Here is a 16,804-nt window from a genome sequence, read left to right as displayed (position 1 = left end):
CATGAATTGATGTAGCAGGTAGTGACAGCGTAGCCTGTTTTGTTATCTGCAGCATTCTTGCTCAATACTGGATCAATTCCAAAAATAGTTGTTCCCATAAGTCACTTAGACACACACACAAAAAAGGAAAATAGTGTGCAGGTTGAAAAATACCGGAGTTCTTTTGTAAGGTTACTGTTGGGTTTTTGTATTCAAGTTATCATGAAGCTGTCTTCAAACAGTGTTACAGTGACAGTATGCTCTTGGCCCTGGATCACTGGAGTGCACGGCTGTTTGCATATCAACAGGCTGTTGCATTGTGTGAAAAACCACAGCCAATTTATTGGTATGCTAGTTGTAGTTACAGATTACTTGCTGCTCTATCTCTCACAGCTCTGGCGCTGGCATTATGGGCACTTCTGAAGAAAGGGAGGCTCTGGCTTTATTCCTGTGATTGAAATCCCAGACTCTCCCAACCATTTGTTTTTAAGAGAATGGACTTGGCCCATTGTGAAAAGCAGACACCCTCTTTTTTCCGTGCCCCATAATTCACATTCGGATGCAGCGGAGCAAGAAGGACCCCATTCAGAGCGGGTCTCAGTGATACAGCAGGAGCCGCTCGCTGGGTCTCAGCCAAACTCATTCCAGCCTCCGAGGCTTATAGCCTATAGCTGTTAATTTAGCTGGTGATGTAGTCTTGTGTTGCTCTGGACAGATTGCTTATTGGTATGGGCAGTTCCTAATGGGCCATTTTCTACTGCACACATTGTTAGAAAAGATAAGGCTTGTCAAAGATTTCTTTTCTCACTCTAGAAATGACTTTTAATAGAAACTGTGAAAAGAAATGCAAGTATTTATTAAACAAGGCTAAATGTGACCCATCCAGGAGGTTGGTATTACATCTTGTTTCACTTCGTATTTTACGCCATTTATCGTCGCCTCAACTGACACTGTCAATAGATGCACTTTCTCTCAGAGGTCACAATCGCCCTGACACAAAAAGGGGAAGATGCTATTGTTCATGAACTTCTTTCACTAACAGCGCACAGATTTCAGATTGCAACTCAGTCCAAAGTCCTTGTTCCCTTTGACAATGCATGGAGCGCTGGGCTCGGGGTACTTCCTGCTCTCAGGGTGTGTTCACTCTGACCTCTGTCTTCATGGTGACAGTGAAACCGGTGTGGAATGTGCCCACCACCGCTCCCCACAGAGCAGCAAAACTGGAAAAGTTCCTCACCCTTGCATTCTTCTGTACAAGCTGTGCTCTGTGAACTAAGTGTTGTGCATGTACAGTGGGATGTAGGTCATCTGTTGTTGCTGTACCTGCCAAACAAACAGAGAAACCTGCTGTTGGCTCTGGATATATGTGTGTGATTATTATGTTGACTGACTCTTAGTATTGTGCCCCATTTCTTGCTGTATACAATACATTTATACCGGGTAAAATGGCCTAATTATTTTAACGGTCTGATGACAATTTAAGCTTTATTCACAGCACTAATGTGCGTTACAATATGCTCCGTAACACCAGGTGGTGTACAAACAGAATATTCTATGGATAAGCAAGAAGTCATCAAGTGTTACCAGAAGAATGTTACAAGAAATGTATACCCATCTATCGCCAAACATTGCATTTGTGTACTGTAATTATAACTTTCTCTTTCCTCAAAGTCAAAATGATTTCATACTGCTTTGTTTCCCATTGGATCTCCGCTCTTTCCATGAGACCGTTTTTTTAGTTTTTACAGCCATCTCCTTGCGACAAAAAGCCTCTTCTTTCCCCGAAGTGATGGCTATTTTATTCCAACAAATTAAGGCCACTTAACTGTCCCTGTGGTCTCTCAATGAAGGGTTGATATCAGAGATTATCAGAGATGTCTGTACAGGCAAACCTGCTCTGCCAGTTTTCCCTCGAATGCGTCCCTGTTGAACTGAAATGTTTACATGCATTTAAAAGTCCGGTTTCGATCGGACTAAGCTGTTTATGTGCATTTAAAAGTCCGGTTTCAGTCGGACTAAGCTGTTTACATGCATTTAAAAGTCCGGTTTCGATCGGACTAAGCCATTTACATGCATTTAAAAGTCCGGTTTCAGTCGGACTAAGCCGTTTACGTGCATTTAAAAGTCCGGTTTCAGTCGGACTAAGCCGTTTACATGCATTTAAAAGTCCGGTTTCGATCGGACTAAGCCGTTTACATGCATTTAAAAGTCCGGTTTCAGTCGGACTAAGCTGTTTACGTGCATTTAAAAGTCCAGTTTCAGTCGGACTAAGCTGTTTACATGTATTTAAAAGTCCGGTTTCAGTCGGACTAAGCTGTTTACATGCATTTAAAAGTCCGGTTTCAGTCGGACTAAGCCAATAATTTGATTTTCTCAAGCTGCATATAAACATACTGAGTGTTTCCAGTCTGATGAGCATCTTTATAAACAGATAGCAGATAACAGAAAGCTAAATTTTCATCAGGCGATAGCTGGTGGGTTGCGGGTTTGCATCTCGGCCAATGTGTATTGCCTTTTTTGCTCTCTAGACGTACTGTTTACCTGAAGGCAGCCAAAGCCTGCTTAACAGTGATTGGTCAATACGTACTTCTTGGACTACAAACGGAAAAAAGAAAGCTTCCTATACAAAATACTGCCCCTCTTCTCTCATCTTCTCTCTCTTTAAACTCTTAACCCAGATGTCGTTGGTTGTTGTAGTCATTTTCAGTTACATAGTACAGGATTGTGATGATGTATTTAAATGAGGGATTATGAGGAAATGTCCATGTTGGTATTTCAGTCTGCTCTGTTCTGTGAATTTCTAATTTTTGCTTACCTTGTGTGCAGCATGGGGAGAGTTCAGTGAAGACCCACCATCTGGAGTACACTGAAGGAGGCATCCTGGACATGGACGACCTGCTGAGTGATCTAGTGGAAGACAGAGACAAGGTGAGGATGAATCCATAGACAGGGTGTATGGTGATTCAAACCATAGCAACAATTTGATTTGTTATATTTATGCATTTGTCTTATCGTCATCCAGCCTTTAACACTCCGACACGTTGACGTGTGATAGACAGCAGCTTCTCATGGTTGGGCACCTTTGCACAACAACACAAACTGTGATTTGGACGGCAAGCTGTTTCCTGATTGTTCTTACCTGGTATGAGGTGCAGCAAATTACAGCAGAGAATCCATCATTCTTAGCAGAGCTTAGAGCCTGCTAGCGGATTTATTTTGACTCCCTCGGTAAAGTCTCCAGCCTGGCAGGATGACAGGATGTCCAATAAACAAGGTGTTTGTAAATCCAAACCTTGGTTAGCTTGTCACTAGTTATTAGGAAATTAAACCAGCTAAATAACAAACATGACAAAATGAGTTTTGCTTTGCCGAAAAAACCCCCGATTGGATTTGATTGCATGTTGCTTTGCTCGATGCATGCCTGGTGAGAAAATGAACACGTTTTCAACTCTGGTTCTTTAGAAAGCAGCAGTAGGAGTGGTGACGGTGCCGTGTGATGTCGCTGTCATGTTCATTTTTACAGAGACACATGAAAGCACAGCATTTCAGATTTGAAACAAATCAAGGGAAGGGAAGTTCTCCGAAACGGCAGTGATGTAACTTCACAGAATCGGGCTGGGAGTTGAAGTTCACTGCGTTTCATAAGCACGCAAACACTCACACACACACGGCGACCCAATTTCTATAAAGAGCAAATTTCATTCCTCTTGCTAATTTCCCATAATGCATTCCTAAGATGTGCTAATAAACCACCCGAAATCCATATTCATAAGCCCCGGGCCCAGACGAATGATGAATTATCAACACTTAGTCAGCAAGAAGGCCAAATGAAATGAAAATGGAATATTCAGCCGACCCTGTACCATGCAATAACAATTGGTGTTTTAAGCTGCACGAACAATAGAGCATGTGTGTGTGTGTGTGTGTGTGCATGTAGGACTGCAAGTTTGGCAAAATACTCTTTGTGAAAAAAGGGGACACGACTAAATAATAGATGTGTAAACTCAGTGGGAATCTTCAGCTGCGGAAAAAATTGTTTTGCAATCACCGAGAACAGAAGCCTCATTTTCCAGGATGATGGAATTATAATCATAAGATCTGTGTCTTATTTGTGCATAAGAGGGTGAGTCCTAGATTTAAATGAGTCATTTCCCTTCCAACCTAAACCCGCTTTCTCTCCGCATCCTCAGAGTGATGATGAAGTGTCACAGATCAAATCCCGCTCCGGCATTTGATCAAATTCCCTCGCTAACAAGTCACCCTGACGTCGGCGTTCTCTTTCCCGTGGCTGCGGTGCTCTCTGTGATTACGGGCTCTGCTGAGCAAACGCTTCACTGGAACCTGCGCCGCACAGGAACTGTCTAATTTACCTTTTGTTTCTTTACTCTCGCAGCTTTCACCCAATTCTCCGAACGCCCTCCCCGCTTTCATCTCACTTCTCATTTTATCCTTTTGTTTTTGCTGCTGATGAAAAGATAGCAGGCGGAATAGGACGGGCGCACGTGATCCTCATAACGTGCCAGTCATCCCACTTATCTGCTGGCTTCCAAACAGTGTCGGCTCTCATAGATTAATGAGCTGTGCCTGGCATTCTTGATTAGTCTGAGTTCCTTTTGTTTGTCTACGTTTTTATTACCTCGCTGCAGCCGACAGATTCTATCTTTAGTGCTTTTCTTTTTTTGTTCTGTTATTGTGGCCGACGCTGTTTCACCATCAATCATACAGGAGTGGTCCCATTGTGAGGGCCCTCCACCGCACAGCATGGGCTCTGTGTTAGCCGCGGATGCTAATGAGAGATAATGGTAAGCTATTTGTACGCCTAGTGGTTAGCTTTGCCGCGAGTCCAGACCTCTTTATCTGGGCCAGCCCCGACCATTATTACACACACACTAACACCACACCCCACACACACACGTCTGTTGTTCCCGCCGCCTGTGCCGAACCCCAGGCAGGCGAGTAGCGTAGCATGTTAGCATTGGTGTCTGCGGAAGGAGCGCTACTGGTGGTTGATGAGGGCGGAGATGAGGGGGCGGCTGTGATTTGATTACAGTTCTGCCCCCTGCATCTGCAACATGCGCACACACACACACACACACACACACACCGACATGCATACACGCTCCGTTCATTAGCACCCCATCTCGAGACACCGGCCACCAGCCTCCTCATGAATATTAATATCAATCTGATGAATGTGAAGAAGGCCGTGGGGTGTTGGCTTAGGTGTGACCACATATACACCGCACACACACACACACACACACACACACACACACACACACAAAAGACCATTGTATAAAGAGAGCAGGTCACGCACGGCTCAGTCTATTATACTCTATGAAGCTCTCCTCTACTTTGACCCTTTCCTGTGGATGTGTTGTGTGTGTGTGTGTGTGTGTGTGTGTGTGTGTGCCCTGCAGCTCTCAGTTGACAGTTGGAGGTACGGGCTGTGGAGTCATTGACCTGTCAGATACCCCACTACTTTGTTAATGGTGAGGAGAAGTGGGCACACATAACAGCTTTGCCATCTATTTCTCTTTTGTCACACTGTTGAGGTCAAATCACTGCAGCTTAGAGACTAGTTAACCCACTTTATCCCCCATCAGCCCATGTTTTATTCACTCACTGACGCACATCATGGGCTTGTGTGTGGTTGTGGGGTCAGTATCTCGATTTGTCAGGTATTAATTCTGCCAAAAACTGGCATTTCTATCAGTTGATCTACCTTTTCTTTGCTTTTATTTCCCCATCTCCAGGCATGTCATGATAATACGTTATTGACTTATCATATGGACATGACCTTGATCATTTTGCTGACCTCGATATTGCCCGTTGCTGGATATTGCAATTGTGATACATGTCAGGATTTATGTAGGAGTGGTATTTTTGCATTTCATTTTGACAGGAAAAAACATAAACTATGATAATGTGATTTTTGCTGGCGTTTGTGCCAAACATGTTCCCTCAAGTCTAGAATAGGGTTGCAGCGATAAGCTGGTTTTAAGGAATACCATGATATGAAAATTGACGATTATCATTCTGTGTCCATTTGCTTATCAGGGTTCCTGCAGATCCTTAAAAGTCTTAAAAAGTATTACATTTGATTTTGAAAATTTAAGGCCATAAAAGGTCTTAAAAAGTCTTATTTTTACTTGTGAGAAGTCTTAAATGTTGAGATGAAACTTTGACAAACGGAGACATGTCTGAATACCTAATCAAATCTGCCTATTACTGTATCTAGTTACATGATTAGTTATATGATTTTATTACTTTATTACTCGTAATGCGGTCACAAGTAACAACATCGAGGCAACTTAAAAGATAACACTGAAAATCTTGGGAGCATAAAGCACTGGAGCACTGATGAGATGTGAACGTGATGTTTGCTGCCGTGTATTAATGCCATTTGTTGGTGTTAAATGGTGTTAATATTTCTTCGTTGAGGTCTTAAAATGTCTAAATTTGACTTTAAAAAGTCTGCAGGAACTTTGTGAAATGTTTGTTCAGCCAAATATAACCCTTCTGTTTTAATTCTTTTAAGGGTCGTTCTAATAATGATAATTTTGTAATACCGTGAAACTAACTTTTTCTGCGACAGTTATCGTACTGTGAAAATCTCATACCATTGCAACCCTAGTCCAGAACATGATTTGCAGACGATGCATCTCTGTAGCACTACAATGCTTCGTTTTTAATGGTATGTTGGAACTTATTGTACCTTTATCAAAAAATTGCAGCTCTTGCGAAGAATGTCACCAACATTCAGCCAACGTCACATTCAAATAAACAGCAAGGTTTTCCCAACTATTATAAGATTTGGATCCTCACCACCTCTGCCTACTTGGAGTCTGAAGAAAGACTCTTTAAAGACGACACAGTGTAACTTACCAGTTGTGCAGCTGCGCTTTTGGAGTGGATTATGCACTGTCCTGATCGCGTGCCAACCCCTGGCAATGCGCCAAAAAGTCAGTTGTTTGTAGTTATATCCTCGACTTCATCGTCCATTCTGCAAACTGCCCGGCTCTCATCCCTGCAGCATACCAGCCATGTTATGGAGGTAACTCGTGTTCTCAGAGCTTTGCTAAGCTTTCTGTTAGCCGCAAGATGCATCACTTGGTTTTGTTATTGTTGGAGTCTCAGACTAAGTAATTTTGGCGACTGCTTTAACAAATGGTGGTTACTTTAAGAAAAAGTACATTTTTGACATATTCCAATTCCAATGTTTGAATGTTTGTAAATGGTCTTAAAATGACAATATCTTTAAATCGCATTTATTTCTGGGACAATATATCGTCCAACTAAAGTAGTTAGCATGACAAGCTTATATTTAAATGGTTGTAGGGTCGAGCAATATGATGATATGTCAACCGTCACTGGCAAAACTTGATATAAAGGATCACTGTGAAAAAATATCTTGATTTTTTTCCTGGTATTAATTCTGCCAAAAACAGACATTTCCAACCGTTGTTCTACCTCTCCTCCTTTTTACTCCCCCATCTCGCCCTCACTCCTCCGTCTCTTTGCTCTCCCTCTTTTCAAAGGCAGTTATTAACAGATGTAGTGCTTTACCTCTACATGTTCTCCCATTTACAGCAACCAGAGCTGTCATTCTCTCCCATTCACAGTCCTTTGGGAGCCTGCATTAGCCGCGGCCATTACTCCCGTACGTCTCCACGGTACGCAAGAGCTGTCAGGCAGGCTGTCCAATGTCAGCATGCCATTAACATACAAGCTATACACCAGGTTTCAACTGAGCCCTCCTATATATATATATATACAGCATATACTGCTGCTGTCTCCTGTGTTCAGGGGAGATATTTGGCTGTCTTGTGAGCAGAGTTCTGCTGGATGCAACTTAAATAAAACTCCATATAGATGCTGCCTGATTAGAAGGCCATCTCCCATTATTCCTCTCGTGATTGCAGCTGAAATTTGAATGTTCAACATGTGCGAGTGTCCTCTCTTGTCACGCCGATCTCCTCCAGAATGGGAATTAAACTCAGGGAGCATGACGTCTCCTCATAAGTGGACTGTCACTCCTCATTCCACGTGCACGGACACACATACACATCGCTCCGTGCGGACCTTGTTTTCGAGGGTGAAAGAAACACATAAAAAAGTCAACCTTCCATTTCACGCAGCCAAACGAGAAATCTAATTTCATGGGAAATTTAATGGAAAAAAAACTGGAATGATTTCCTCCATCTCTCTTTAATTAGCTCGTTTTAATCACTGAGCCTACGAGGCGTCTGTGAACCTCCCGTGCAGGCTCCAATGTAAATGGTAAGGGTGCATATCCCCACTGATCTCCCTCTGAAATGTCAACCGCTTGATTACGAGGCCATCTCCCATCATCCATCTCTTCTGCTTGCATGTCACAGTGGAGGATGCAGTGCAAGAAAAATGAATCCATGACTTGGAAATATGATATTCAAAGCAGTTCTGTGGTCATGAGCATCTTTCATTGCTTTTAAAGAGATGATGACACCCCATTTTCCCTTGTTTTTACCCTGTTCACTGTTGTTAGAATTTCTCAGACTGAGGTATCAGACGGTGAAATTGGCACAAGTAATGGAAGATTTCAGATTTTCAGACCTCTGCTAGCCGATGTTAACATGAATGTAAGTCCGGGTTTCTAAATGTTTTTATCACAGTGTCGTGTTAAAAACTGATAATGACTGGTGATGACTGGGACTGATGACAAAAATCATATATACTGGACAATATTGATGTTAACTCTTGAGTTGACATTGTCATACTAACATTGATCCATCCATCCATCCAGCCATTTTCATCCCAGTGGATCCCGAGGCGTTCCCAGGCCAGATGAGATATGTAATCCCTCCAGTGTGTTCTGGGTCTGCCCCGGGGCCTCCTACCAGTGGGACGTAAAACACCTCTAACAGGAGGCGCCCAGGAGGATCCCGATCAGATCCCCGAACCACCTCAACTGACCCCTTCTGATGCGCAGGAGCAGCGGCTCTATTCTGAGCTCCCTCCGGATGTCCGAGCTCCTCACCCTATCTCTAAGGCTGAGCCCAGACACCCCACGAAGGGCATTTCTGTCTCATTTCGGCCGCCTGCATCCATAACCTCATTCTTTCGGTCACTATCCAGAGCTCATGACCATAGGTGAGGGTTGGGACATAGATGGACCAGTAAATCGAAAGCTTTGCCTTCTGGCTCAGCTCCCTCTTCACCAGGACGGTCCGTCACAGCGCCTACATCACTGCAGAAGCTGCACCAAACCCCCGATCCATCTCAGGCTCCATTCTACCCTCACTCATGAACAAGACCCCGAGATTCTTGAACTCCCTCACTCGAGGCAGTAACTCTCACCCAACCCAGAAGGCGACAAAATAACATTAAGGCTAAAAATTATGCTGCTTGATAGTATCCCTTTCCAGAGGTTTGTAATCCAGTCTTAAACTGTGGCATATTTTTTAGCGACTTTGTAAAGTAAGCCCATAATGCTAAATCTGACAACGACTATCTTCCTTTACTATTATTTATCCATAATACTGTGTTGAAAACAGTTATTGTTGTTGCTAACCATCCATGATGTCATGTATTGAGTCTGTTGACCAGTTAGAGGCTGTGTTTCGGACAGTGTGGCAGAGACAGACTCACAGACACATGCTCAGATCCAACGAGGAAATGGCAATAACACCGTAGACTGTATAAAACAATGGATGTAGCCACCGCAGCATCATCCATTGGCTTGTTGACTCCCATTTTGAAGCCCCAAGTTCGGCATTTTGGCTGTCGCCATCTTGTATTTTTGGAGCCAGATGTCACCATATTTGGACGAGCTTGGTTTAGCTTGGTTAGCATGGTGCATTTACAGCCGCGGTTAAGTTTTCTAATGCTAATGCTAATATTCGCTAGCAAAAAACAGGCTTAAAACCATAACAAAATCTACTTACTGGAAAAAAAAATGGGGAAATTAGCAATAGTGACCCAAACCATTTTTTGTACCAGGCTGCAAACATGGGGGTTGATTAGGACTGACTCACTCTTGGAGCCAGCCTCAAGTGGCCATTCAAGGAACTGCAGTTTTAGGCACACTTTCATGTTGGCTGCATTTTTCAGCCCTGCAGGTTACTTGAAAAACACAAATCGGCTTCATTATTTATTCAAAGACATTTTTCCAAGTCATCATTTACCTTTGTTTTTTAACATCATGATAAATATCGTATCGTGGCTCGTATTGTGGTAATATCTTTATATGGGTTTGTGGTATTTTTACATCCCTAAATGATACAAACACTGTAAACTTAAGTGCATTTGTGTGCAAGAGCTTTAAATTACAGACAAGCAAATACCTGTTAGTATACCGTACGTAACAGCCATTTACAGACTGATATGTAGACATACAGCCTTGTGAAGTACAAATCTTAAAACTCCCAATGAAATAAAATAATGCTGCCTTAGATTTATTCCCACCAGCTCCAGGAGAACTCTCTTGTAAGTTATGTCGGGTGATTTGCCTGAAGTCATTTATAACAAGTCAGATGTCAGCCCCTCTGACAGGCGACAATAAGGCATTACTTAAAACGTGCTAACCCGCTGGAGGAAAAGTTTAGTGAATGGGACGTGATTGCGAGGCGCAGACGTGCTGATTAGCCTTTGACGCTTCGTGACATCTCGCTCCCTCACCTCCATTTCTCTCATTCACCGCCATGGCGAGCCGCGTTTGATTGGCACCTGAATAGTCATATAACTGTGCATTCTGTCTGAAAGGCCGGTGATGAGCGGGAGCATGAGGTTCAAGTGTGCTGATTAGAAAATGTCAAGGCAAGGCAAGTTTATTTCTATGGCACATGTCATACACAAAGGCAATTCAAAGTGCTTTATATAATAAGTTAAAAATATAAGAAAGAAAAACAGCATAAACCTTTATGACAAAATTTAAAAAGAACAGAGACATAAGATGGTGAGGAAGGAGTTTTTAACCTGCACTTAGAGGCGGTCAAAGTTGGTGCAAGTCTAATATCCTCCGGAAGTTTGTTCCATTTCTGTGGTGTCAATTAATTACTGTGAACGCTGCTTCTCCATGTTAAGTTAACAGCCAGGTGACCTGAGAGGCTGTCAGGGTTCATGTAGTAAAAGACAGCCAGAGATTTATTTTGCTTCTAAGCCATTTAGAGATTTTCAGATATCTCTCAAATATTATAAATCTTTCCCCTCTCACATTCTAATCATGATCCGTAGCTCCTTACCTGTGTCTGTCTGACACATCCGAGTATTAATTAGAAATCTTGCACGGATTCAGAACACGCCTGCTGTATAAAATGAATGAGGTGTAGTTCACCTGTAGCCAGTCATTATGTTCTATCTCTTGTCTGCCTAATTGATTTTATTCTCGCAAAAAGAACATTTATTTCTTAAGGTTGCCATCGCTGTCGAAGCCCGGAGGCTCCAGACATGTCGGAGCATTCGAGATTTGATTGTCTGCAGCTAAAGTGCATAATGGAAAAGGGGTATTTTATTTTAGAAATGTTTTTCAGTCTCAGCTCCAGTGTTCTCATTATGTGAAATTATATTTCTAAGCATTGTTTGTCCATTTTGCAGGTCTGCCGTCTGATATTGACAATTCATTAATTCAAAATGTGGAACAAGTTGCAGCTTTGATTGGTCCCAAAAAAAATCAGGCCTGACACCACATGAACCCACAGAGTCTGTCCAAGTCTGTCCCGAGCCAAACCAAGGCAGCAGTTTTTGGCTCAAGCCCAATCGACAACCTGAATTTGTGCTGGAAAAAACAAATGGTAACGCTTAACTTGAAGGTATCTACATAAGGGTGACATGACACTGTCATAACTATGACATGACGCTGTCAAGAACCTGTCATGAACATTATGTACATGTCATAAATGTTTATGACTGCTGTCATTAAGTGTCATTCAGTTTTTGTAATGACAAGTTGACATTGTTTGGGCTGTCTTGATTATGACAACTGGACATTAATCAATTGACATTACCAGAAGTTGTCTTTTGTCATGTCAAGTTGACATTAAATTTGTTTGGGATGTCCTTATTATGACAACTTGACATTAACCAGGATGACATTACCAGAAGTTGTCTTTTGTCATGACAAGTTGACATTAAATTTGTTTGGGATGTCCTTATCATGACAACTTGACATGAACCGGGATGACATTACCAGAAGTTGTCTTTGTCATGACAAGTTGACATTAAATTTGTTTGGGATGTCCTTATCATGACAACTTGACATTAACTAGGATGACATTACCAGAAGTTGTCTTTGTCATGACAAGTTGACATTAAATTTGTTTGGGATGTCCTTATTATGACAACTTGACATGAACCGGGATGACATTACCAGAAGTTGTCTTTTGTCATGACAACTTGACATTAAATTTGTTTGGGATGTCCTTATCATGACAACTTGACATTAACTAGGATGACATTACCAGAAGTTGTCTTTGTCATGACAAGTTGACATTAAATTTGTTTGGGATGTCCTTATCATGACAACTTGACATTAACTAGGATGACATTACCAGAAGTTGTCTTTGTCATGACAAGTTGACATTAAATTTGTTTGGGATGTCCTTATCATGACAACTTGACATTAACTAGGATGACATTACCAGAAGTTGTCTTTTGTCATGACAACTTGACATTAAATTTGTTTGGGATGTCCTTATCATGACAACTTGACATTAACTAGGATGACATTACCAGAAGTTGTCTTTGTCATGACAAGTTGACATTAAATTTGTTTGGGATGTCCTTATCATGACAACTTGACATTAACTAGGATGACATTACCAGAAGTTGTCTTTTGTCATGACAACTTGACATTAAATTTGTTTGGGATGTCCTTATCATGACAACTTGACATTAACTAGGATGACATTACCAGAAGTTGTCTTTGTCATGACAAGTTGACATTAAATTTGTTTGGGATGTCCTTACCATGACAACTTGACATTAACCAGGATGACATTACCAGAAGATGTCTTTGTTATGACAACTTGACATGAACTGGGATGACATTACCAGAAGATGTCTTTGTCATGACAACTTGACATTAAATTTGTTTGGGATGTCCTTTTAATGACAACTTGACATTAACTAGGATGACATTACCAGAAGTTGTCTTTGTCATGACAACTTGACATTAACAAAAAAATGCACCTCTTTCTGTGTTTATGACAAGTTGACATAATGATTACTATAATTAGATGTCCAAGGTTACAGACCGATTCTAACACTCGGTCAGATAGATGTCTGGCAGGATACGACACAAAACTGGCTGTTATGACACCATTATTACAGTGTAATGAATAAATTCTTTGACCTCAAGTAAAGTGGTACCATTTGATTTGTCATTAAGATATCATAAAGGGTAAGACTGGCTGTCAGTCATCGAGTGATCGGTCTGTAACCTTGGACATCTAATTGTAATAATCATTATGTCAACTTGCCAAGAGGTGCATTTTTTTGTTAATGTCAAGTTTTCATGACAAAGACCCCTTCTGGTAATGTCATCCTGGTTAATGTCAAGTTGTCATAATAAGGACATCCCAAACAAATCTAATGTCAGCTTGTCATGACAAAGACACCTTCTGGTAATGTCATCCTGGTTAATGTCAAGTTGTCATAATAAGGACATCCCAAACAAATTTAATGTCAACTTGTCATGACAAAGACAACATCTGGTAATGTCACTTTTATTGATGTCAAGTTGTCATAATCAAGACAACCCAAACAATGTCAAACTTGTCATTACAAAAACCGAATGACACTTAATGACACCAGTCATAAACGCTTACGACAAGTTCATGACAGTGTCATGTCATAGTTATGACAGTGTCGTGTCACCCTTATGTAGATACCTTCAAGTAAAGTGTTACCAAACAAACACATAGATATGTATTTAATATTGAAGCTTTAGTGTGTAAGATTTGGGGGATTTAGTCCATCTAGTAGTGAGGATTTGCACATTGCAGCCAGCTGAAGCTTCTCCTGGTGAGAATTCCTTCAGTTGTGGAGGTTTTTCCTGGGAGCCGAATTATCTACCAAAGTCTCTTCCTCTCCGAAACAAGTGGACCCAGGGATTCAAACCGGGAAAATCACTGAGTAGAGCAGTTTGACGTAAAAAAAAAAAAATCAGTGTTTTCCAATGCTGCTCGTTTCAGGGTGGGTACTAACTACAGTGGCTGATTAGAAAACGCAAATGGCCCTATGTAGAGCCAGTGTTTGAATCGTCTGTTCTGGGCTACTGTAGAAACATGGTGGTAGATAAAGACCAGCTCCCTATGTAGATATAAACGACTCATTCTAAGGTAACGAAAACACAAAGACTCTTATTTTTTAGTTGAATATACACTAAAGAAAACAGACTTGTTTTATTATATACCATTTGAGTGCCATGGATTTGATGACTTTAGTGCTCCAGCTGAAGGTCATGTCGAACCAAAATATCTTAAATAAGAAGAAAGGTGAAGTCTTTCATGCTGTTCTCTGACATAATGACTTATTTACGACTTGAAATGTGATGTTTGTTGTCTATATTGCTCATAAATAGCATAACCTTCATACAGACAGGATCCGTTACAAAGCTATTGAGTTAAACGAGAGGAAGAGGTGCTCCTGTTGCTTTGTCCTCACCTTGTATTCATTATGCATTCTTTTGAACGTCGGTGATGCATTAATATATTCAAATCTCCAGTAAACATACAGTATATTGAATAAAGTGAGATTATCTCCGTAGCCTGCAGATCAGATCAGATCAGACCAGAGCGGCTGAACGTTTCGCCCGGCGGGATTTGGTCACTTGAGCTGATTTCATCATATCTCATCAGCCGCGACCTTGATTCAACCCCCCCCTCGTGTGAGCACCACGACGGCTCTTCATCTGATTATATTCAATTAACAATACACCCTCACACACACGCACACACGCACACACACGCTCTTCAAACCCTGTTTGATTGTAATTACGATGCAAGAACTTGAGGAAGGCTTAAGGAGAAAGAATTCTCGCCGTCCCCGTCTGCTTTTCATTTAACCGCACGTTGAGTTTTCTCATAAAGTTGCACTTTGGCATTTTAATTCCTTCAAATGATCCATTGCTCTACCTTTCGACTTTGAATGATGGCACCTCTCCAAAGTCATTTGTCAGTTCAGTGAAGCAAAAGAGTGGGATTCCGTCAGGATAAGGCCTGTCTCTGTTTTCTTTGCGTAGGTGTGTGACTTACAGAGGCTACACTAGGTCATCACAGCCTCAGATCTTGTCCTTTGGTGTTTCTCCTTGTGTTAATCACACAGACTCCATGTTGCCCTCCGTGTCACCATCACACCACCCATTAGCTCCTAATGGAGTGAGACGGTCAGGCTGTAACCTGACCTGCCTGCGCCTGCTGTGGTGTGGCAGGAGGGACCTGGAGGGGAGGCCAGAGGTGCACTGCGCTCTGTGGACTCACTCTCCTCATGACACGTGCACATAATCAGGAGAAGATGAGGCGTGAGGATGTGGAAAAGTTGCCTGTGTTTCAAATTATGTGTGTAATCCCTGACACCACAAGACATGAAATATGAGTTTCAGTCGGAAAAGCGGTCACAGATATTGGTTTCGTTGTGGAGCTGCAGCTTGTGTTTGTTGTCAGTGTTAGCTTTATCAGTTAGCAGTGATTTTGGCACAGCAGCCTGCAGAGGAGCTAATCACATCCAGCTAATGGTCTATTATAGATCAACTTGTTTGCAGCAAATCTACTCTCTGACCCAACCAGCCTCACACCATCTGTTTTCCTCGATGACATTGCCCCAGACTAGTGTATACGTGTGTGTTGTGTGCGAACGCATGGTGTGTTTTCCCTGCGCTCAGTCCAACTGCTAATAACTCAAATCAGCAGAAAGTCACACTCCAGGATGTGTGTGTGGGCATATGTGAGTGTGTGTGACTGCAGCTAGAGGATAAACGCTTGTGATGCTGAATCCAGCTCACTTAGGTTAAGTATTTAATGATTTCTGGTGCAATTACACAGCTGAAACTGCATCTGTGTCCATTGTGTTGCACATGCACACACTTTGATGCGCATACACTATTGTTATCATTCATTTTCCCCACCGCTCATCTTCATCACTAGCTGATTGGGCTAATGAATGGAGCCCTGTGGACGATAATGTGTTTGAATAGGCCACTTGAATTATTAGGCAGCCTACATTTGACAGGGGAGGGGCATATCGAAAGGAGGAGCGGCTCTTCTACTTGTTTTCACATAACAGATGATGATCATTTCTAAATCAGATTGGACAATCCTGATTTAGATACAGCCTCATTGTCTTTGTCCACCCCAAAATATTCTCTATACAATATTAGGAAACGGACGAGCAGCAAAGCAGCAAGCTCGAACACGCAGTTTAATTTTTGCCTTGTAAATTCCTTGAATAACAAATCATTTAATAGGTCTGTTGTCAGAACTTTATTAAAGAAGCACTAACGTTACAAATGAAATGGAAAACTGCATTATATTTACAAGGAATATATACAATAAGAATTTCTACATCTGCACTGGTCGCCAAATGTGGTCATATACTCTTGGATGCTTATTGGTTGGACGTGTCCTTCCAAGTCAGGTCTTACAGACGCTCAGCAAGACTCCTTCCTATTATTTGGTGAACACATAGGAACAAGCCAGTGTGAGCCCAGGTGTGCATCATTAAAGAGGCCCCGCCTTCAATTCTGGCAAAAAAACTCGGTCCTTGGTAGTATTTGAATTTGACAGCCCTTTGGCGAGATTTGATGACGTAGTCTCCTTGAAATTCAGAATTTAAAGGATCCTTCCATGAC

At 41.8% G+C, this 16,804-nt stretch overlaps 1 protein-coding gene across 1 annotated transcript in view; it reads left to right on the top strand.

Moving 5' to 3' along the window:
- Positions 1-16,804, top strand: part of pard3ba (par-3 family cell polarity regulator beta a) — a 215,458-nt gene that overhangs the window by 9,199 nt on the left and 189,455 nt on the right. Inside the window, exon 2 of the mRNA XM_033616106.2 lies at positions 2,806-2,907. Within this exon, the coding sequence (XP_033471997.2) occupies positions 2,806-2,907 (102 nt within the window). The remainder of the gene's footprint in view (positions 1-2,805; positions 2,908-16,804) is intronic.

The sequence above is a fragment of the Epinephelus lanceolatus genome, chromosome 24 (assembly GCF_041903045.1).
Source record: "Epinephelus lanceolatus isolate andai-2023 chromosome 24, ASM4190304v1, whole genome shotgun sequence".
Classification (NCBI taxonomy): Eukaryota; Metazoa; Chordata; class Actinopteri; order Perciformes; family Serranidae; genus Epinephelus; species Epinephelus lanceolatus.
The sequence above is the reverse complement of the archived record's forward strand: the minus strand, read 5'-3'. Positions and strand labels throughout refer to the sequence as shown.